We start from the raw sequence: 23,383 nt of genomic DNA, 5'->3' as shown, positions 1-23,383 counted from the left end.
GGTGCTGAAAATGTGGTCCACTCTTATCAATTCTAATAAAATCCATTCTTTTACCATATGTTTTATAATGTAATGGGTACAATTTCACTCCTCAGTTATGACCCTTAATTTGACCTCACCAAATTCAAGAAATTCCTATCCAAACTGGCTTATTTGTATAGTATAGACATCTTGGACATTTAGGATTTCAAAACTTACCTGTCATATTGTTACAGGTGAACAGCAGTTATTTGTGGTTATAATGGCAATGGGGAAAATAACTTGAAAAGCAGTAAAATTAAATCCATTACTCCAAGTTAGGATTTTGAAATTCTTTCAATTTGACTCTTCATGGAATGCTGACAAGGATTCTGCCTAACCCATTGTATTTCAGCTCCAACGTTTTCAATGATTATATGCATGGCAGTTATAGGACAACAAAACCACTAAAAAGTTTGGGTGCCAGTTTCACACATTTTTAAGATGAAAAATTATTTTCCTGCTTGAAATCCAATAATCTGAATATATAGACACAACAACGAACCAATCCAATTGCTGTACAGTCTTAGCTTAGCCGGTTAGTGGACTTTGGTTTTCTTTATGAAACCTGGTCCAGATGTTTTATTCCCCTTTCATTCCCAATTTATTTTTATTACATAAATTTGTTCATATAATAAGAATGGAATGCAAAAATGGTTATCCTGTTCAAAGAAATTTTTGCATAGAAAACATGATGTTAAATGTAAAAGTCAATTACAAAAAAGGTGTCTTTACACAATCACAAACATGAAATAATGTCTGAAAACATTGCACCAACATATAACATGAAATAAGAAAGTAGATGATAGATATTAAGGGAGGTTAAATGGCATGTTTAGTCAACATTTATATTTCAGCTTTCTAACTATCGCGGCATAACTGTCTCAGCCTAACTGTTGTGGCCTTAGGTTCCGAATTTAGGCTATCTTCAGGCCGGCCATGGAGCTCTCCAGAGTCTGTGAAAATGAAGAAAAATATTGTATTTTCTTAAAATAATGAAACATGTGTAGCTTATTTATAGCAAAATGGAAAAAATGGTGTGCGTGTGTGTGTGGGGGGGGGGGGGGTATCTTGCCTCTAAAGCAGGCAACCGTTGCTATTTTGAAAAAAAACAAACCTGAAAAGTATTAAATTTGTTTTGTTACCATATCACTTTGTTAAAGTGATATTTTTTGTCACTTATGTCAATACCACCACAGGACTCACTTTCATGTTATATATGTGTAATATGTAAAGGACGGACACACCTGTGGTTTTTAGAGCCTCTATATACCTCAAGCCCCAATACCTCCACAAGACATGACAGTTTATTTCTAGTAATTTAAATTCCTACTTTTATCACATGATGTTGTTTGTTTTAGGCAGAATACAACCATCACTTGTTTTATATCTATAACACTTGCATAATATAACTTGTCATTGCATCCTTTGGCCCTACTTAATCAAATATTTGTTTAAAAACTGAATTAAAACCTGATTTTTGATCACGCATGTGCCATCTTAGTCTTACATTCAATGCCATTTGGTACAAAACAATATGGAACTTGTTATAGAAAAGTTATAAAAATTTATATGGTAATAAAGGCTCCTGAACTGGTTGTAAAGGCTTCTGAACTCATTATAAAGGCTTATGAACTGGTTATAAAGGCTCCTGAACTGGTTTCATAAATGTTTGCATTATATGCCAATACATGTATTATAAAGATGTAAGTACTGTCGCATCAAAATGAAATGTTTTGCTTCTATAAAATTTTCTCGTGACCTTGAAAACCTACAATCCTACAGTCCCAGGAAGTTTATACCTTCAGGTCCCAAATAATGAGCTGCCCGTCGATGCCAGAAGTTGCAATCTTGGTTGTCTTGGCCTTTGATCCCTCATACACGGACACTTGCCTGTAAAATAAGTGAATTGGTCAGCTCAGATAAGATAAGATTTCTGGGCAAACTGGAACTTTTTCTGCAAAAACTTCTTCTGCAAAAATATATCCTGTTGCAATATTTACTTTATTGCCAGTAATAAACTTTAACTGATTAATATGATTTTAAATAGTTACAAGAGCTGTCAGAAGACAGCACACTCGACTAAGCTGCTTTGACCTAGAAGTAAATACAATAATAATGTATGTGCCTGTCAAAAGCAATAAAAAAATCAAATTAAAAAGTAAACAGTGACCATAACTCTCAGGGGCCAAAAACACAATATCATTAAGGGTCTCAATAAACTCTTTATATTTACCAAGTTTGCTCGCAATATGATGACCCTTACTTAAGTTATTCAATACCAACCACTTTCCTATTAATAGTAACTTTGAACTTGACCTTGATCCTTGGGGCCTCAAACGCAATCCCATGAAAGGTCTCCATAAACTCTTCCTATATACCATGTTTGGTCACTATATGTCAAACCCTTGCTAAAATTAATCAATACAAAAGGTGACTTTGATCCTGCCCTCCCACCAGCCCGCACAAACAATGATGCAAGTCATTCTAATAACTTGTTTTCCCTTTGTGAAAACTTGGTTAAGAATATAAAAATGTGCCTGTCAAAGAAAAAAAAAAAAAAAAAATGTCTATCAAGGGCCATAATTTGTATTTAGGGTTTAAATAAAGTTATTTAACTTTTTGTAAGAAGGTCCTCATCAATTGTGCAAAGTATCAAGTCAATTCAATGAAGGGTTTATAAGTTTTTTTTATTAAAATCGGAACTTGCCCTACAACTTCAACCTGCCCTTAAACTTTAACCTAAGTTCCTAAGTTGATCAGGGGCCATAACCTGAAAACTGTATAAAGGATAGTATGGAGTTATATAACCTCATTATGTGATGGCCCTGAACAACTGTGTGAAGTATTACAGGGGTCGACACTAACCATTTTTCCAAGGGATCCCGAAGGGACACCAACATTTGAAATCAGGTGTCCCTTCCTGAAATTAGGAGCCCCTTCCGCTTTTTATTTTTTTTTTATCATTGTTGAGCCTGTTTTAATATTTAATTCAACATACAGTGTCTTTTACTTTTCAATTTGTAATTCAAGTATACACCCTATTATACATGTTTTTAACAGCATGTAATGACAAGTTAGTAGCATTTAATGTCAGACATGTGAACCTCTGGCAATGGCAGTGAGGTGTATTTGGGTCTCTTAGTCAGTGAATTGGGTTCAAAAGCGGTAGAATGTCTCAGTCAAAAACAAAGATGAATACAATGTAAACAAAAACTTGATGTTGTTACTATTTTTAGATTTTCGGGAAATACGCATAAAATACATCATGGTCCAGGGTCTTGTCATATGTCGGTGCCTTTCATTGAGAAACAGTAGGAATTTTACATCTGGCTTTTGAAAACTCAAGTCAATGTTTAGTAGAGCTGCTGATAAATCAATCAGACTGCCCAACAGGTGTCGTGCATACTGGAAGAGCAGACGACCAAAAATTGTGTATGTTAATTTTCACGCCAAAAAGTCTAAAATTTTATAAATTAATTCTAGATAATTAATTAAACTTTGCAGATTTTATTACTATTTTGTTTTAATCAAAGCATTAAAATAAATGTCTTTAAAATTAACAAATAATACTGATAAGTTGAATGCCAATTAACAAAGAATGCTGAATGTAGGATGTCGGTCTTTTGTGCCGTAAATGTTACTGTAACTTCTCAAAGGTCGCATCATTAAGGCATCAAAGTCAGCAGTGTTGGCATCTTTTTTGGGCGGTTCTGACATATACGCATAACAATTCCACATTTATAAGTAGTTTGCCGATAATAAATCTCTGTCACCTCTGACCTTGTTAATAATGTTAACAACAAAACGGAAGCGTTAACCCGCATGCGCCCTGTGACATGACCTGTTTATTTATAGATTCATGACGTAACTATAGTAAAAAAGTCAGCTATACTTTTGCTTTGGTGTGTGCGATAATAATAATAATATAATATCATTTTGTCATGCACTGTCAAGGAATTTAGGGGGACCCGAATATAGGTAATAAATTAATGAAATGCTACTTATTTATTGATATTTAGCGTTTATCGGTCAGAAATTGAAGTGTTCGGACGGTATACCGCACTTCGAAGTTTAGGTGTCCCTCCCGAAAAATTGGTGTCCTCAGGATCCCGGAACCCCGTTAGTGTTGAACACTGTATTAAGTGAATTGAAGGAAGGGTTTTGGACTTCCCAACTTGCCCTAAAACTTTAACCGGACGCCGACGCTATGGCAAGTAGTATAGACCTCCTTATTCTTCGAATAGGCCAGCTAAAAAAGGAAGAACAAAATCAAACATGTTTAAAAACAGCTGCCTGCCTGCCTTCCCGCTTCTGTGGAACAATTTTTTTTCTCCGCAGAACTATTCTTCGTTGACGTCACCAACATTTAAAAGCACCCATTGTGTATGAGAACTTTGAACTGTTTAGATGTGTTCAGTTTTGTTGGTATTGTTTATTATTTACAATCTCATTTCTAATTCTAAATCATTTTTGCTACTATGGTTGCAGATTTCATATGTAATTCAAAACTACCTGTTCTTATAAGATATTGATATTGATTTTAAGTCTCCTAATATGTGCACAATTATTTTTTCACATAAACAAACCAGAATATGACTAAAACATATGCGACTCAATAGTAAAACACTCAGAAACGTCTTTCAAACGAAACTTACATGATTGTGTTCTGGTGCTGAGTCTTGAGTGTGGTCAACGTGTCGCCACCAGCTGTTCCTTTCTTGTCCAGGTTCTTGAAGCGACTCATGGCACTGAAATGGGAACAGTCATCAACATTAAGATTTAAAGAAACAAGCTCAATTCCTTACCTTTTTACATTGTGGAGTTTATGACCAATTGCAATATTTAATTCTTTGACCTTAAATAATATCTTTCAACATTCCACCGATCTTCAGTAGCATGAACTTACGTCATCTTGCTTTCATCAGCCTGCTTGGGGACGTCAAGGTCGTGCACAAACTTGATCTCACCGCCTGCATGGCTGAACAGCTTTGGGGAGCAATCAAAACCCTTAAATAGGGAAAAGAACAAACTTAAGATATCATTGAAAAGAATTAAACCCCCCAATAAGCATTGTCATTCTATATATATATGCTGGATCTCATCCTTATCATGGGTAAACAGCTTTCAGCAGCATTTAAAAATGAAAATAGGAAAAATTTATTTAAGTTCAGATTAGCACATACAAAAAAACCTATCAGTTAAAATGCATTCCGGTTGTGCTCTAAATCTGGATTTCATATTGCTAAGCAATAGGATTAGAACTAAGGCTTGTTAAGGCCAGACTAAACATACCTATAAAAACATTATTTCCCCTCCCATTACCAAAATCCTCCATGACCCAAGTAAATTAAGTGTTGGACGGTCAGTATAAGTAGATTTTTTAGTGATTATATTTTTTTTGCATCATATAGGTAGAACTTATTCATGTATCATGTATAGCGTTGTCAGTGTTTATTTGGATTTTTTTCCCAAGACTTTCAAGAATGGTTAGATGTCATCACATTCTTGAATCAACCTCTTGCATGGCATTTTATTTAAACTTGATCTAAAATTCTAACTTAGTTGACTTGAAAGAGAGAAGAACTCAAAAGTTTAACCTGCAATTTTTAACAATAGCTGGGCCACACATCAACACTGGATCAAAACCAATACACAGGAATATACATTAAATCAATCAAAGTGACCAATACATGTAACCCCGAATAATGCTGCAGCTTTTCACTGAAATATCGGACTATTTAACTCACTTGATCTAGCACTAACACTTGGTAACTTCTGTAATATAATGAAACATGACAACATCACATTATCCTAGACCATTTAAATTTGAATTATAATATTCAAAATCTTATATGAAAATTTATGGCCTTTAATTACATACAATGAAGACCATGAACAAACTTACCACAGCTACCATGCTGTTCTCTGTAATCCAGGTGATTCCATAGAACGGCAGGAAGTTTCCCTTGATGACTGAGAGTCTGAGATATGTGAATGTATTTCATAGTCAAAATAACGCCACCAACATAAATCTGTATAACCCATTTAAGGGATAATCATTCAAGACTTGGAGCCTTGTTCAGCGAATTAAACTTTTTAATTGTTATACTGTAATGAATAAATACATGCGTGCAAGACACTTGATTTCATTTCCTAAACTACAACAGGAAAGAGAGCACTATGAGTAGATGCCAACACTTGTATTTTTTTTGCTGACGACAAATGATAACATTATGAAATGAAACAATACCTGCAGGTGTTCTCCACCCATCCCAGTACTCAATTTTGCGAAAAATGATGGTGTCATTTTGGAATTTAATGCCAAGTTACTTTGGTAAAATTTAGAAAAAAATGACTATTGATTTAGTTTTGTATTAAATGAGATCTATTTGGACCATATGAAAGAGCCGAAAAACACCTAAAAAATCTCAACTCTCTTTCTTTTATTTAGAAAATCAAAAAAAAGACAACACTGCCTTACGCGCAGTCATTAGCAGCATCCACAATGGCGATACTGGAGTCATGTCCGACCCAGGCAAGCTTCTCACCAGAGTCAGAGAACGACACACAATGCACCCAGCCACCTGAAAGTTGGAACTTATTTCATTATAGACGCTGATCTAACTTACTTTTACAATACAAAATTCAGGACCTCTAGTTCTGAGAACTAACAATGATAAAATTTAATTACAGGTTTTTTCTGCTACAAAAATGCCTAAGTTAAAATAATTTCAAGTATGAGACTCCTATTGTGCACATACAATGCATCCGTAAGACCCCCCAAATCAACTATATATATATATAATCAAACTTTCCTCTCCGAAGTGTTTCTTTGCTTCCAAGCTAAACAGTTAACAGTGGTTTGTAAACTTGAAACTAGTAAGTACTAGCTCCTCACACACAGCAAACTGTTATTTTATCATTTTCCTACCTCCTCCAGAGGAGAATTCCTTCATCAAGTTACCAAAGGTCATCTTGGGTCCCCAGCTGGTTGACGAGGGTTTTGGCTCAACCTCCTTCACATAAGCAGAGAATACTCTGTAAATATTCAGTGTAACAGTAAAACATTTTTAAATATATTGTCGCCATGTTTCTTTTTTGCTATTTTTTAACCTGATTATGATGAGCCACTATCGATTTACAACCAACTTTATTGTCAAATGAATACATTTGTTACCCACACGTTTGTGATGAAAATAGAAAAAACAAACAATTTAATGTATTTATATCATAACTGACATTGCCAGCATGAAATAATGTCATTATATATTTGTCAAATATAACTAGTGTAATAATTTCTAAAGTGACATCCTTAATAAATAGCATTGAAAATATATATGTGATAAAGCAATGTTTTATGAAATAAGAACAGCGTATAATGGAATCGGTATTTATTATATAAATGGAATATCCTATTCATGGTCATTCAATATAAATGTTATTTAAGTTGTTTACTAAATTCATATTGAATGACCTCTCATGTTATATCCTCCTTGTATTCTTACCTGGCCTTGAAGTCAGTCGAGCTGGCAGCTATCAGAATATTGTTGGGATGCCAGTCCAGACTAAAACATACAACTCCACAAGTTAATATTCACTGTCAGTCCAGACTGAAACATACAACTCCACAAGTTAATCTTCTATGCCAGTCCAGACTAAAACATACAACTCCACAAGTTAATCTTCTATGCCAGTCCAGACTGAAACATACAACTCCACAAGTTAATATTCTATGCCAGTCCAGACTAAAACATACAACTCCACAAGTTAATATTCACTGTCAGTCCAGACTGAAACATACAACTCCACAAGTTAATATTCTATGCCAGTCCAGACTAAAACATACAACTCCACAAGTTAATCTTCTATGCCAGTCCAGACTGAAACATACAACTCCACAAGTTAATATTCTATGCCAGTCCAGACTGAAACATACAACTCAACAAGTTAATATTCACTGCCAGTCCAAACTGAAACATACAACTCCACAAGTTCACATTCACTGTCAGTCCAGACTGAAACATACAACTCCACAAGTTAACATTCACTGTCAATCCAGACTGAAACATACAACTCCACAAGTTAATATTCACTGCCAGTCCAGACTAAAACATACAACTCCACAAGTTAATCTTCTATGCCAGTCCAGACTAAAACATACAACTCCACAAGTTAATCTTCTATGCCAGTCCAGACTGAAACATACAACTCCATAAGTTAATATTCACTGCCAGTCCAAACTGAAACATACAACTCCACAAGTTAACATTCACTGTCAGTCCAGACTGAAACATACAACTCCACAAGTTAACATTCACTGTCAGTCCAGACTGAAACATACAACTCCACAAGTTAATATTCACTGCCAGTCCAGACTAAAACATACAACTCCACAAGTTAATATTCACTGCCAGTCCAGACTGAAACATACAACTCCACAAGTTAATATTCACTGCCAGTCCAGACTAAAACATACAACTCCACAAGTTAATATTCACTGTCAGTCCAGACTGAAACATACAACTCCACAAGTTGATATTCACTGCCAGTCCAGACTGAAACATACAACTCCACAAGTTAACATTCACTGTCAGTCCAGACTGAAACATACAACTCTACAAGTTAATATTCACTGCCAGTCCAGACTGAAACATACAACTCCACAAGTTAATCTTCTATGCCAGTCCAGACTGAAACATACAACTCCACAAGTTAATCTTCACTGCCAGTCCAGACTAAAACATACAACTCCACAAGTTAATCTTCACTGCCAGTCCAGACTGAAACATACAACTCCACAAGTTAATATTCACTGCCGGTCCAGACTAAAACATACAACTCCACAAGTTAATATTCTATGCCAGTCCAGACTAAAACATACAACTCCACAAGTTAATCTTCTATGCCAGTCCAGACTAAACCATACAACTCCACAAGTTAATATTCTATGCCAGTCCAGACTAAACCATACAACTCCACAAGTTAATATTCTATGCCAGTCCAGACTAAACCATACAACTCCACAAGTTAATATTTACTGTCAGTCCAGACTAAAACATACAACTCCACAAGTTAATATTCACTGTCAGTCCAGACTAAAACATACAACTCCACAAGTTAATATTCACTGTCAGTCCAGACTAAAACGTACAACTCCACAAGTTAATATTCACTGTCAGTCTAGACTAAAACATAAAACTCCACAAGTTAATATTCACTGTCAGTCCAGACTAAAACATACAACTCCACAAGTTAATATTCACTGTCAGTCCAGACTAAAATATACAACTCCACAAGTTAATATTCTATGCCAGTCCAGACTGAAACATACAACTCCACAAGTTAATATTCACTGTCAGTCAGCAGAATTGATTAAATGTCAATAATATAAGTATTCAGACTTCTTCCTCCAAAAGTCTTATTTCAATGACTTAGTATATGACTGGATATATCTTTGACAGGATTAAGTTCAAACTCAATGTTACTGGTACTCATCAACATTAAACAGGAACAGTACGGTATTACAAAACCATATTAAGTTATAAGGGCGCCAGCTGTCGCAAATATGCACATCCTTTTTTTGGGAAATGAAGTTGGGTGATAATTGGTTGTAAGTTAGCCGATCACTTACACTGAAGAACAGGGCTTCTAAAACCGATAATTTGCCTGTCTAGACCTTTTTTACCACTCTGGACCAATTTCAAGAACAGAAAATGGTTTAGAAATTGGTCCGAAATTTTAAATGGCCAAGTCAGTAAAAATTGTGATACACAAACACGGTTTGCTATTCAAACATCCCCCAGACACCCCCAATAAAAGTGACAAGATCACAACAATCAGATTAATGCGACCATCTGCTTTGTTTCGCTATGATGAACATTCCATCTTCTAATTGGCAGAGATGTTCTGATGGCAGATGCTTGTAATCGGTCCAAACACATTGTAGAACACAGGAGACAAATTTTGCTGACAGTATAATGCAAATATTTTGGATATTGTTCGCCGTGTCATTTTTTCAATGTCCGAAATAAATCTCTTTTTTTCTTACAAGTAGGCTTTGCGTATATACACTACAGGCTATATGGCAAGTTTCAATACACATTTCATTAATCTTAACATTCATTAATACCGTAAATGACTGGGTATAAGACGATAGGGGGTATTAGACGCAGGGGAAAAAATCTGTGAAAAATCCGAGGAAAAAACTTTTAATCTATGTTTTTGGTTAAAAGACGCATAGATAAAATGTCAAAATCGCCCGGCATTTTCAGCCACCATGTTTGTTGACAGTGACAAAAAAAAATTTTTTCGTGAAAATGGCGATGGTTATCTTTAAAACCATACTGTCGAGAATGAAAAGTTATGTTATGCAAAAAATATTTTGACAGTGCCCAACTTTGTTTTTTATATGTAAGTTTGATTATTGTTTAATTCAATTTATTATTCAAAATAATATTGAATACCGTAATTCACAAGAGTTCGGACACCATAAAAAAATTTTTTTCGCTCTCCGAATACATAGAGAATTATCATTTTTACATTTTATTTACATGTTTGTTTAACCTGCCATTTTTCTTCATGTTTGGTTTTTACCACTTATTAATTTATCCGTAGTAATCAATGGTCATAAACTTATTTATTACGCCTATAAGTGTAAATCCTTCATGAAGTTAATTAAAACACCATTTTATACATGCACTGAACTGAATAAACACATTCTATCGGCTTCAGATCAAAGAGTCACACTGTGTGACGTCACATAACTTACAGTTATACCCACGAGGATCTCGTGGAGAGCATGGACATTGCTATGCAGGATTAATGTACGATTATTGCTTCATATAGTCTATAAGTGTGGTACAAGTTTGAAAGCTTATTGGCAGATCGTTTTACAAACATGCCATGTCGATGTTTTCTTAATCCCTTGATTGCCCTTGTTGTTTGTTTAATCCTCAAATAAATATATCACACTTCCTTTTCAACAGGCAATAAATCGTTTAGGATGGGTAGTAACTAATTAAATTGTCACAGTGGTGTATACGGTTAGGTAATCTAGCCAAGCATTGTAAAGATAAAAATCAATAATCTTCGTCTGTGAAACTTGGTAACTATGAAAGTTATGATTGATGTATTTGGGAAATAATTATGGGTGTACGAACTCTTAGGTGAATTATCGTAACTTTAATCCAAAATTATTTTTGTTGAAATTATAAACGTCTTAGGATCTTCAAGTGCCGTTTTAACCCGTATATACTCGATCAATATGACGCGAGTAACATCCCTTTCTACATAAATCTAAACAAACTCTCGGCTAGAAATTGACCTCAGAAAAAAAGTTCAAAAAAATGTTACTGGGTATTATACGCAGGCATTTTTTTGCATCAAAATCTGAGGGAAAAAAGTGCGTCTAATACCCAGTCATTTACGGTACGCTATTATCAATAGTTATTTATTTCGCCTAATGTAAGTCCCATCAACTGCAATCCAAACAAACACCTGCAAAAGTTAAGCTTATTCACACAGAGCACGGTGGTGTAGAGATTCAAGGCACATGACAATGTATTGTATTTAAATCGGCCAGTCGAATACTGTATGATCCCTTTTTACTCTAGACTGGTTAACCAACTACCATGGCTGGTTACAAAATACCACACGTTGGGAAAAATAATGATCAATAATCCTTGCCCGAGAACATTTAAATTATGGCCAAAATGTTTGAATCCACTACAAATATGAATGAACCTTTCGGCATACGAAAATAAGATGAGCCAAATAAATAAATTTTGAAATAAAAGTATGTGTGTCCAAATTATTAGTGTCCGAAATTTTAGGTTTGTTTTTTTGGAGGGGGTGGAGTAACCAGTTCACCCAATTGAGGTTTCAAACTTTTAGAAGCACTGCTGAGGAGACTTTAATATACTTATTGGCATGGGAAAACAGCTGCATAAAGTGATTGTTTACCTGGTGATGGTGGAGCGGATGGGCTTCTTGATGTGCTTGCTCACCCACCAATTGTTCTCCTCCTCAAAGTAACAGATGGAGATCAGCCGAGCACCGCTACCCACCGCAAACTTGTTCTCTGTAACATTTATATTGATTTGTCACATCTAAGTAGGCAATCAATTTTGTATGCCATCGCTTATTTACTAAAATGTATTTTAATCTTTCTGAGGATGTATTGGATTGATGCAGTAATTTTCTTTGACTTTGACAAACTACAAAAACCCAAGAAGTTATGTGATTCAAACTGAAAGAAAGCTGTCACTGAAATGTGACAAATGCCGCAATTTTGCTCTTGTCAGACAGTTACCGGTAGCCATTATGATTATTAGAGCAGAAGAAATGTTTGTGAAACATCTATGCCCGCCTAGTGGCAGCTAATCAGTCATTTTACATTCAATGTCTGATGGGTAATTTAACGTTATGACCAACATCCAAACAAGTTTGATGATAGTAGGTATTGTTATTGATCAGTTATGATTTTTGTGTCCAAGGTCAGTGTGGCACTGTATTTTGCTCTGCTGACATCAAAATCAAAAGGGGTCACCTGCTGGTCATGAACAACCTCCCAACCAAGACCGAGGACCTTTGGCCCAAGCATAGTCTAGTTATCTATCGGGCAAGGTTTGGTATACCAACCTATGGACCAACGAACTGACACGTGCAAAGCCATAAACCCCCATTTGTTTAAAGGGGGCATAATTATCTCATTGCTTTTTTCCTTTTTTTTAATATTTCTGAAGTGAAGAATGATCTATACATTGGTTGATCATTTATTTTGAAATACCTAGATTCACAATTTCTTGACCAAATCAAGTAAGCCTATAAAAATGTGTGTGAAACTGTTGTTGTTCTTTTAAAACTAATTTCCCTTATAAACAAATCTCTAGGATGAAAACTCACTTATAGCTGCACTTTAATTTCATAGATTTACTGTTTTGACAACTTTTTTATTTTTTGTCTTGGAATGAGCCAAGTTTTTAATAGTTTATGACTAAAAGCATTAGTAACTGTTTAGGAAAAATGCATAAAACATCAATTTTTGAACTTAAATATGAAATATTCGATCTGATCTTTTGTCAGCACTCTTAAATCACTGGTTTCCATGCATTTTCGCATAAATTGGCTTGTTCTAAGACAAACAATAAAACAGTTGTCAAAACGTTCAATTTGAGAGAGTGCAACTTTAAAGTGTCCTAATCTATTTTGAAAATCAAGAAGTACTTTGTTTACCCATATATATCAGCAGATTAGACTAACCTTGCGGGGACCAGCGAACACAGGTAGCAGCTCGGTTGATTCTCAGAATAACAAGAGTAGGCACCCACTCATCCTTCACCAGCTTCCAAACATAGGCATTACGATCCTACAAAAGTGACATTTTTTAAATGCATGAAAAGTAAGTCAACTCATAGCATTTTAATATGATGTATTCACAATAAGTTGTAGATTTGAAATGACATGTGACATAATTAAAATTATTTTAAGAATTTATATATTTATGCATGTTATCTCGAGCTTTGTTCATTCACTGACTTAAAAAAAATATATACCGAAACTAAAAACAATATACCGAAAACTAAAAAAATATATGAAACTAAATTTAAAGTATGAGAGCCATTAAAAAATATGTAGACGCTTTACAAATCACATTTAATAGTATATTAAGAATGTGAAATCAAATAACTAATGTACCGCAGCACAAGTGACGATGACATTGGTCTTAGGGGCCCAGTCAATTCCAGTGACCCGTTGCCCATGCTCCTTCAGTTTGCCAGAAACTGCCCAAAATTTCCCACTCTTGCTGTAGATGTTCACATCATTATCGTTATGCGAGATGGCCAGCTGCTGACGGTTTTGGCTAAATGAGTGACAGCTGATAGGTTCCACACCGAAGCTGTGTTTCTCAGTCATGATGGTTTCTTAATTTAGGCTGAAATTAAATGTAGCGTTTGGTGGCTGTTTAAGACTCTGTGCATTTCTGTTTTTTCTGTTTAGCACTCTTTGGGTTACATAACATTACAGGGCATCTTCTGTAGCATACACTGGTCTGACAATCAGATTTATTCCCAACACAAATGTACAATATTTTTCCCAATTGGACAAAAATCCCAATCCGAAACTGTTTAAGACACCTTCATAAAATCGGCTACCAGTATTGGGAACATGAACAAACAATTGTACCAAAATTAGGGTTGCATACCGTTCATGACGAAACGGTCCCATACTGATACCGGTACCGATACCAACGAAATGATACGGTATTTTAACGATACCGATACTGATACCAAGGAAATAATTTAATGGTTCATACATATGAACTGCAAGATAAGAGTATTGATCAACTTATTGACTGACGTTCACTTTAAGTACTGATATACACCAAAAGTGAAAGTGGTGTACTTAAGGTTAAACTTGAAAATTTACTAGCATTAACACTACACCAGTACTTATTTGTGTTTTTTTGTGTTTTCAGAATTTGGATTTAAGAGCGATTACTGTCACTAAAATTTACTATACCTTTGCAATGAAGCTATATTAAAATGATGTAAATAAAGTTAATGTTTATAACACAACACAAAATTTTGCCTTAAACATTTGTTTTTATTAAAACAGTAAACAATGAGATCAAAGAACAAGTTACAAGGAAACAAATCCTATTGTAGACAGTAGGAACAGTGACTAGTTATACACTTCAAATATTACTGACCTGATTATATCATTTGATTCAGATATGCACTCATAACTATTAATAAAATACAACAAATAACAAATAACAATTGAGATCAACGAACAAGTAGATATATACCCTGGTAGACTAGGTAGGCTGATCAGTATATTTAATATAAGACAACATAACCATTTAAGGTCAACAAACAAGTTAATAACAAAATACAACTACTGATAAACTACAAATTGACACAGTTTCTTCTATACAATAGCTCCAGATGAAAGAGTATGTGTACATTAGGGGCTAAACAACAGCTAAATAATAATAATAGTTTCGTATTATTTAAATTATTAGTTTGATCGCTAAAATATATTCGTAGTAGGAAAAACAACATATGTTTATAATTTTTTAATCTTTATTGACAGGAATAACAACACTTGAAAACATTTTTTCTAAATAGTGCGAAACTACTGTTAATGCGTAAACGGTGTTACCGTAAAATGTTACCCGTGGTTTTTATTATAGTTAAGTATGCTATTGATTTTACAATTTCATCGTTATCTTGTCATTCTTGTGTTAATACAGGGTGGGATTTGATTACAATTTCTATTTTTTTATGTGGAAAATATCGATTTAGGAACCGTTTTTTTAAGAAACGGTATATACCGGTGATTTTTGAAGCTACTATTTGGTACTGTACCGATACCAGATACCGGTATGCAACCCTAACCAAAATGCTGATTTTTAATTTGATTTCAACATATGGTTCCGTCAAGTAGCAAATTTATGATATATATAATTTTACAAGCACAGAAATTTGATAACAATCAGATTTCCATTCTTCATTAACATGATCAACATTGTTCAAATATTTTTTTTTACTTTTGAAACAGTGGAAAAAATTATATATATACTTCGAAACATTAAATAGGTAAGGAAATAATAAAAATAAAAGTACTGCTTGTTTTTTAAACAAACGTTAATCCCTTATTGTTAAATTATCATTGCAATTTTCCCAAATTTGTAGGTTTTTTTTCCGAAAATGGACAGAAAAGGCATTATGCAGTTGTTAATCAAAGCTGTCCAGTTCAAAAAATTAATACTATCAAAATTCACAAACACTGTAACTTGTTGTTATCAAACATATACCGTTTGAGTGTGAGAATGGCAGTACATCTTTAAAATTACACACCGACCGAGCTAGGTCATTTATTTCCTGGTTCGAAACATTTGGGTACGAATGTTTGGGTAAGCAAGTTTTTACCTTTTAACTCATTGATATTGAAAATATTCAAACAATTTGATACAATATAATAAACATTTGATATAAATATCATAAAATACCTTTTATATTTGGCTTTTGGGGAAAAATCCGTGGACTATGGTCAGTCAACACGAATTTTTAAAAGTTTATCTGTCACGGAAGTGAAAGTTGACGCCTTGAATGATGCACAGAAATAAATAAAATTATAATATAAAAAATATTGTACTTAAACCCCAATAATGAAAATAAATATCATAAAGATTAAGAGATAATTAATTATATTTGTTTTTGGTCAATTCTATATTTTTTTATTATCGGGAAATATTTATTGGTGTGTGCATTCTTATTGGTTCCACGCTTTTCGGTCCGGCATTGACATCTGAGAACCAGCCAGTAAACAATAACAATATGAAATGTACATTTGATTTAATTTGTGTATCTCTATTTCTCGGTCATTTTTCTATAGTATTTTGTGCTAAAGATGAAGACCAGGGACCGGTGATACCACCTTCAAAATGTGAAGGTTTGTCATGATTTAGATTTTTCAAAATGATGAAGTAAAAATTTGTTCTGGAAATTATCTTCCTGTTCAACTTTCATTTTGAATTTTATGATATATGAACGATTTTCTATGTATTTAGGCTATATAAACATAAAAAAATAACCATTTAATGTTAAATATATTATCGTGAATTTATTTTTAATAATCTTTCAATAACTTTCAATGAAATTTGTCACTATGCATCTGCTTCTCATGAGTCTAAATTTGCATGCATGTGGTGATTCCTGATTGGTTGACTTGTCTGTGATATCAGAAATCTTATACATCGGATTAGACTTTTGAATTGTGAGATATCAATTATTCATAGTCAAATGTGTTGTCAAACCAATTCACTTATCTGCTTATATGTTCGCCCTGAGATTTAAATTCAATAATGAATTAAGTGTCAGATGTACATGTATGCAAATATAAATGTATGCACTGGTAACATTTAAAACATGAAACCAGAAGCTTCAATATATTAGATATGGTGAAATCATGTACATTAAGTACCCATTGAAACAGGATTGATAATAGCCACAATAATGTATTTCAACATTTGGATTTCAATTTGTTTCCTAAACGCCACAAGTCTACTGATTCATAGCCAATATCTTTAACTTATTTCACTTATGTTTTTCATGAAACACAAATTCATATCGATCTATCAACAAAGCATCGCCATTTTTTAACTATCTAGCAGGTGCCAATTTATCTTTTCGCTCAATATACTTAGTGCTAGGATCTGACATTCTTGGCTAGGAAAATAACAAGTGGGATATGGAAGCGTAGACGCCAAAGACTCTGATGTGGCTGTTTATATGGACTAGATTGATAACAGCTCAATGGAATAGTTCTTACATGTATTTCCAAGATCATTATCAGTTATTGAAAATATTACAAATGTACAAATAAGCTAGGAGTTTTATCATTTCATTGCCAGTAAAGTTAAACTTTAATGCCTGAATATCCCATATAGTTTTTGTATCGTTTGAAAAGGAATTAATTTTTCTTAATACAAAAATCCTTTTCAAATGATATCAGAAACGACAGAATAATATGGATCACCATGGATCCAAATTTCACATATTTGAGTACTGGTCGGGGCCAATCCTACTCCCAGGTACTGGTAATGGATAATGGATACCTTTATAAGAATTGCTAATTTTTGCTTTGGCATATCTGTACTCTTTTAAAATTCCTTTATACAGGCCTTTTATAATAGTTGATAATTTATCTATATCATCTTTATTGCAGTTTGCAAATTCCTGGCCACAGAGTTAAAGGAAAGATTAGATGAGACAGGGAAAAGTAAGGAGGTTCTTGAGCTCGGACATGGTCTTGATACAAAAAGGAAGAAAATCAAATACAATACTGCGTAAGTCTTTACAGTCTGAACTTTGTTTACAATTCTGTTTCAATAGAGATGTTGGTCGAAGGTAGTCGTATACTGAAATTATCTAAGAGTCAAAGTCATACTCAGTTTTTTTGCAACACAACTTCGAGAAAATAAAAACATGATCCTGTTGCCATTTGTGCTGTTTATACAGATTAAAAGTTCTTGAAGTTTTTACTAATATTATTTATTGAAACATGCCCCAGTCAAGACCAGAATTTGAATTGCTTACCAGATGGAAAAAAACATTCAACATTTATTTGATATTTTGAAAGCTATTAATATTTTATAACAATCTGAAATTGTTTGGAAATAAATAGAAATCCTTTTTTTCTTATTAAAATTAATAATTATCATTTCATTGACATTTTTAATGAATCTTTCACTTTTGTCAAATTGATATGATAACGTTTCAGCACTCAGAGAAGTTATACTACCTTTTGTGACAGATATGTAATAGATACAGTACGACTTTTATTGTACGAGCAAATAAATGCATTAATTAATAAATAAATACAGATTTATAAATTGGTAAATATAATTTTTAAAAAGATAAACATTAGATTATTATCATGGTCTTTGGAAATACAATGTACCGGTATCGTCTAGTGGGAAACTCAAAATTCTTGTGCAGGGTCCGCTTACAACCGTAAGAAGACACTTTTTCAATAGCTCCGCTGGGTGTATAGTCGTATAAGGAGAAGTCATATCATGTATAATGCTATTGTTTTGATGCTATGTGTTAAGAGCAAAGGCAATCTATTATATTTAAGGACTTAATAGGTGAATGGAAAGGTGTAAAAGATACATGTTTTAAAGTTTGAAAATCATGGCCAATATATTATCCTTTTTGGAGGTAATGGGTTACTACTCAACATATATTTATATATGGATGACATTACCAAAATATGATCAACGTTATTAGTGGTATAATTTCAATTTGGTACAACCTCTCTTATTTAATATCATGCAAAGCATCTTTGATGTGAGTATTTGTATCTGTTAAATTAAGGAAAAGATGTATTCTATTGGTTAGATGTTTAGAGTTGAGTGCAAAGGCAATTGAGGATTTTAAATGACTATTTTTACAATGCATGTTTTAAAGATTTAAATTCATGGCCAATACATAACCATTTTTTGTATGACTTCTCTTCTGTTAATTCAATATAAAGAAGTAATAGCCTGGGCCAGTATTCAATATTGATCTTAACCTTATCCTTAGATATTCCTCAGTGATTCCATTCAGCCTATTGGTCAGCTAAATGTACAGGCCAATCAAAACACTGTTTCTAATCTTAAATTTAAGTTCAATCTAAGCTTATTGAATACAGACCAACAAATTCAACCTAATGCACATGGACTTGAAAATAAATAAATTCTTGTACATTTCTGATTGTATCACAGGGAGTTGCGGTTGATAGAAGCCTTACAAGACCCCCATATCTGTGAGAAAATTCTTGACTACAACATTCACAAGGAGAGAGATGGGAGCAACCGGTTTGCCAAGGGCCAGAGTGAAACTTTCGAGACACTACATAATTTAGTGTGAGTAAATTTTTATATGAGTCAAACGTGCCATTCAACAATTTTTTGTTGATATTCTGATTAATCTTTAAAGCTGCACTCTCACAGATTGACTGTTTTGACAACTTTTTTATTTTTTGTCTTGGAATGAGCCAATTTGTTGTGAATGTCTGGAAACCAACATATATAACTGCTGACAGGATAATCAGATCACAGTTTTTCATATGAAGTATTCAAATAAATTTAAAGTGACACTCTTATTTAAAATCAATTCATACACAACATGTATAACAAACATACATTTTTAGCGATAAACCTTTAGCTTCTTACTAAATAATGCATTTATGGAAAATATTAATAACAGTTACTGATAACGAGATTGTATGTGTGTATTTAAAAGCTGATAACACACAAATATTTAATGATTGGTGAATACTAAAAGATTTACTGTGATCTTCAATCGTGTCATAAGGTAGAAATACCGTGTTTTCTGCACCTTTCTTTCAAATTAAACTCGGTATCCTTCATAAGAACCATTGTTTTCAACATTTATTCATCCTTTTTGGTAAACTAAAACAATTGTATTATTTGTGGTAAATCTTATTTGGGAGTAAAAGTGCATCTTTAAGAGTTAATTAACAAAACATAGAATTACTAAGTGATTTCAAGGAATTAAATATGCATTACTGTAGGGTGATTTTTTTATGATCTTGAAAAATGTAATTTTAATCTTCTACATTCATGTTTATTAAGTTCTTGACCTGGATGAAACAATATGATTTAGTAATGGGACAAATTTATTGGTTGTTCAATAAGGTCAAAGTGGATATTTCATATGAAATTTGGAATCAGTTTCTCAGATGCATAGAGTGGTATTTAAAGAGTCTTCATAAAAAAGTCTCCTTAACCTATGCAATCTGTACCTATAGGGGTATATTGGGCTCCTGTGTATTTTTTTTATTAGATTCTCATCTTGAATTTAAACTTCAATAGAGCAGGTGGGAAAATTTTATTCAAATTCTCAAGGATGAAAGTCTTAGTACTTTTTCATTGGCCTTTTCCATGAAGCTGTTTGCACCTATTGTGTGTTTCCATGTGTACATGTATAAAATTATGTTCTATGTTTGTGGCGTTCTTCAGGGACAAAGGGGTGAAGGTGGATTTAGGGATCCCGTATGAACTCTGGGACACGCCCTCGGCAGAGGTCACACAGCTCCAGAGAGAAGTATGAAGACTTTGATAGATTCTTAATAAAAATGGGGGATTCTACACGAACATTAAGGACTCACACTTTTGATATTTCCAGGAATTGAATTGTAATCTTTCAGTAGAAAGCATTTGCCCCAATAAAAATACTTGAATGTGTACACTACAGCTCCATTGGTTACAGCCTGAAGTCCATTATTGGGCAATGTCACCCCTGATTTAGTGAATATTTTCCAAAGATGCAGGTTCACTTCATTATGAACTAATAAACAGATACCGGTATGTAAATGTTCAGAAAAAGAAACTTATTTAAATATGAAAATGCATGATTGTGTATTTCTTTACTGACTGATGTGTTTTGTCCTCACATGGTAATTGAATTAGTTAATATAAACAATCTTGTATAGTTTGTATTGCTTAATGATAAAAGATTGGCAAACGTCTCTCCCTATTTTTACGTGGATCTACCATTTTACATGTCCTATTTTTCTTGTCAGTGTTTCAACGTGGTAGAACGCTACGAGGAGGCGATTGAAGACTGGTACTACAAATATCAGGACCAGGACATCATGGACTATCTATGTAGAAAACATGTGCTTAAACCTGATGACCAGGGTAAGTTTTGGTAAAAGCGATGACATCATGTTCATCATAAAATTAATCTACATTGTATTTTATACATCATCTTATTTCCAGGTAGTGGTAAGTTCTAACTTAGTTTTAACTAGACCCAATTGAGCTTCTACAATGAAATTGATTAATGATAACTACAAAAACAGCATTCTTTTTTTATTAACACACGTGTTATTCGGTAGACACCAAATTAAAGCTGTTTAGCTAATTGTATTGACAGCTGTTCGGAAAAAGCAATTGGTTAAATGATGAAATTGAAATTATACAAGACAGCTTCTAACTTATGCATTGCCTGTTTAATCGTCAATGTAATGCTGATATGTTTGCATTAAATCAATATAACTTCTTTATTCAATGGGTAAATAACAACTATTTGGTTCTAATTAGGGCATGGTTGGATTTAATTCTTAATAATCTTGTGTTTTCAAATTTATCCTTTTCAATATTGTTAATGTGTGAAAGTGCATTTGATATGAAATAACATACACTAATTATTAACTATTATTAAGCAGTTCTAAGATTGTGAAACATGTCACACAGAGAGGGCACCAATATTCATATCTGTATTTCAGGAATGTTGAGCCTCTATAAATCTATATTTTACGGAGTATCATGTACAGGAATGATTCCCAATGCAAACTTGTATTGTATATATAATACTTCCAGAATGCCTGGATGAGACATGGAAGCCAAAGGGAGATAGAGGGGACAAGAGTGCTGATAAGCCCCACAAAGAGAAATCCAAGAAAAAGAAAGATAAAAGTAGGCCATCTTAAAAATTTAAAATTTTAACTTTAAAAAAAAAAAAAAATATTCTTATCAATTCTAGTATTTGAAATAGAATATGGTCAATACACATGTTTACAATTTAATGCTATTTTTTCTGTAAATGAAGACTTTGGTTAAAAGTTAATGTTAAAATTTATGTTAACACCCATTTTTTAAAACAGACAGTTTTATAGTCTAAGGAATTACCATGGCTCTTGAATTTAGTTGCTTTATATGGTAATCCTGAAGCTTAGAAATAGATGGATCAATGTACCAATCAAATCCTAGCAAGATGTAAAACATTAGGCGCAAGTTTAGACACTCTTTTTTACTTATTGACCATTTTATTGACACCTTGACAAGGTAATTAAGTAGCGCAAAGCAAACACCAACACTTCTGTGTTGTTTTTGTGTCAAAAAAGCGACTTGACTCAACAAGTCAGAGTTATGGGCCTTGCTGTACATGTGCCTGTTGACTCTGGCAAAATGTTAACCAAGTTTCATAAAATTTTGAATGAGTATTGAGTTATTGCCAATGTTTAAGTGTTTCCTTTCTGATGCTAATGATAACTATGACAATGCCTCATTTTCTTTCTTCCAAACAGGGACAAGCTTACCAAGTATAACCTTTAATTTTGCAGAAAAATTAAAAGGCGATTCGGGAATTCGGGATGAATTGTGACAACTGAGATCGTAGCCCTGAGCATCAGGACTCCCTAGAGCAGCTCCATCAAAACTCTGACCAAAGTGCCATTTTCAAAATATTGAAGCATTTAATTCATCTAGTTATGAATGCTCAATCATGACATTAGTTGTCGGGTTTTTTTTCAATCATAAAGATTCTAATGTTCTTTTTGTTTCATTTGCTAGCTTGTCTCCATTTCATCATGATTCATCAGGCAATTGTGTTTAATTCAATTGTGTTTTTCTGTTGTTGTTTTTTAACAGCTGATTATTAAGGTATCTCAATATATTGGTATTGTTGATGACTTGTTTAGTATACAACATGTAGATAATAACATTCCTGTAGCACAGCAGTCTTTGAATCAATGTCTGTGTAAATAAAAAGGATGATTTTTATTACTTATTAAAGATTTAAAAAAGTTTTTGTGAGTTTAACAGAATGAAATGAGTGTCTTAGGAAATGAAAAGTACAAACAGTATTTAATTCTTCAAACTAAACTTCAAAGTTATCTGACAGAAAAACTAAACTTCAAAGTTATCTGACAGAAGAGGTAATTGTGTTTTTGTTTTATTTTATACAATGGAACATACAGTAATACAGGAAAAAAATGAATTGGGTCACAAGTGTCAACACTAACTTACCTCTCTCATTGTGACTCCATATGGATGTTATCG

The 23,383-nt window shown here is 33.4% G+C and overlaps 2 protein-coding genes across 2 annotated transcripts; one reads left to right on the top strand and one right to left on the bottom strand.

Moving 5' to 3' along the window:
• Nucleotides 1-428: 428 nt before the first annotated feature.
• LOC128225101 (actin-related protein 2/3 complex subunit 1A-A-like) lies at nt 429-16,145 on the bottom strand. Its single transcript, XM_052935134.1, has 12 exons — nt 16,037-16,145; nt 13,717-13,954; nt 13,282-13,387; nt 11,983-12,100; nt 7,527-7,586; nt 6,953-7,059; nt 6,503-6,605; nt 5,927-6,002; nt 4,928-5,028; nt 4,677-4,769; nt 1,821-1,911; nt 429-974 (listed from the first exon to the last, which is right to left on the bottom strand). Exons 2-12 carry the CDS (start codon nt 13,933-13,935, stop codon nt 936-938), a joined length of 1,113 nt encoding a protein of 370 aa, XP_052791094.1. The 5' UTR covers nt 13,936-13,954; nt 16,037-16,145; the 3' UTR covers nt 429-935.
• Nucleotides 16,146-16,319: 174 nt separating this feature from the next.
• On the top strand, nt 16,320-23,130 carry LOC128220586 (protein canopy 4-like). Its single transcript, XM_052929037.1, has 7 exons — nt 16,320-16,479; nt 17,755-17,875; nt 19,298-19,438; nt 20,558-20,642; nt 21,121-21,238; nt 21,923-22,018; nt 22,666-23,130. The coding sequence occupies exons 1-7, from the start codon at nt 16,365-16,367 to the stop codon at nt 22,704-22,706; spliced, it is 717 nt and encodes a 238-aa protein (XP_052784997.1). The 5' UTR covers nt 16,320-16,364; the 3' UTR covers nt 22,707-23,130.
• The last annotated feature ends 253 nt before the right edge of the window (nt 23,131-23,383 follow it).

This window comes from Mya arenaria, chromosome 2 (assembly GCF_026914265.1).
Source record: "Mya arenaria isolate MELC-2E11 chromosome 2, ASM2691426v1".
Classification (NCBI taxonomy): Eukaryota; Metazoa; Mollusca; class Bivalvia; order Myida; family Myidae; genus Mya; species Mya arenaria.
The sequence above is the reverse complement of the archived record's forward strand: the minus strand, read 5'-3'. Positions and strand labels throughout refer to the sequence as shown.

Excerpts from the sequence above, each read along its gene's own strand:
- LOC128220586 (XM_052929037.1), top strand. The coding sequence starts at position 16,365 with ATGAAATGTACATTTGATTTAATTTGTGTATCTCTATTTCTCGGTCAT. Across the intron at positions 21,239-21,922 it reads GCTTAAACCTGATGACCAGG|AATGCCTGGATGAGACATGG; the intron begins GTAAGTTTTGGT and ends TAATACTTCCAG. Across the intron at positions 22,019-22,665 it reads CAAGAAAAAGAAAGATAAAA|AAAAATTAAAAGGCGATTCG; the intron begins GTAGGCCATCTT and ends TTAATTTTGCAG.
- LOC128225101 (XM_052935134.1), bottom strand. The coding sequence starts at position 13,935 with ATGACTGAGAAACACAGCTTCGGTGTGGAACCTATCAGCTGTCACTCA. Across the intron at positions 7,587-11,982 it reads ATCCGCTCCACCATCACCAG|TCTGGACTGGCATCCCAACA; the intron begins GTAAACAATCAC and ends TGTATGTTTTAG. Across the intron at positions 7,060-7,526 it reads TCGACTGACTTCAAGGCCAG|AGTATTCTCTGCTTATGTGA; the intron begins GTAAGAATACAA and ends GAATATTTACAG.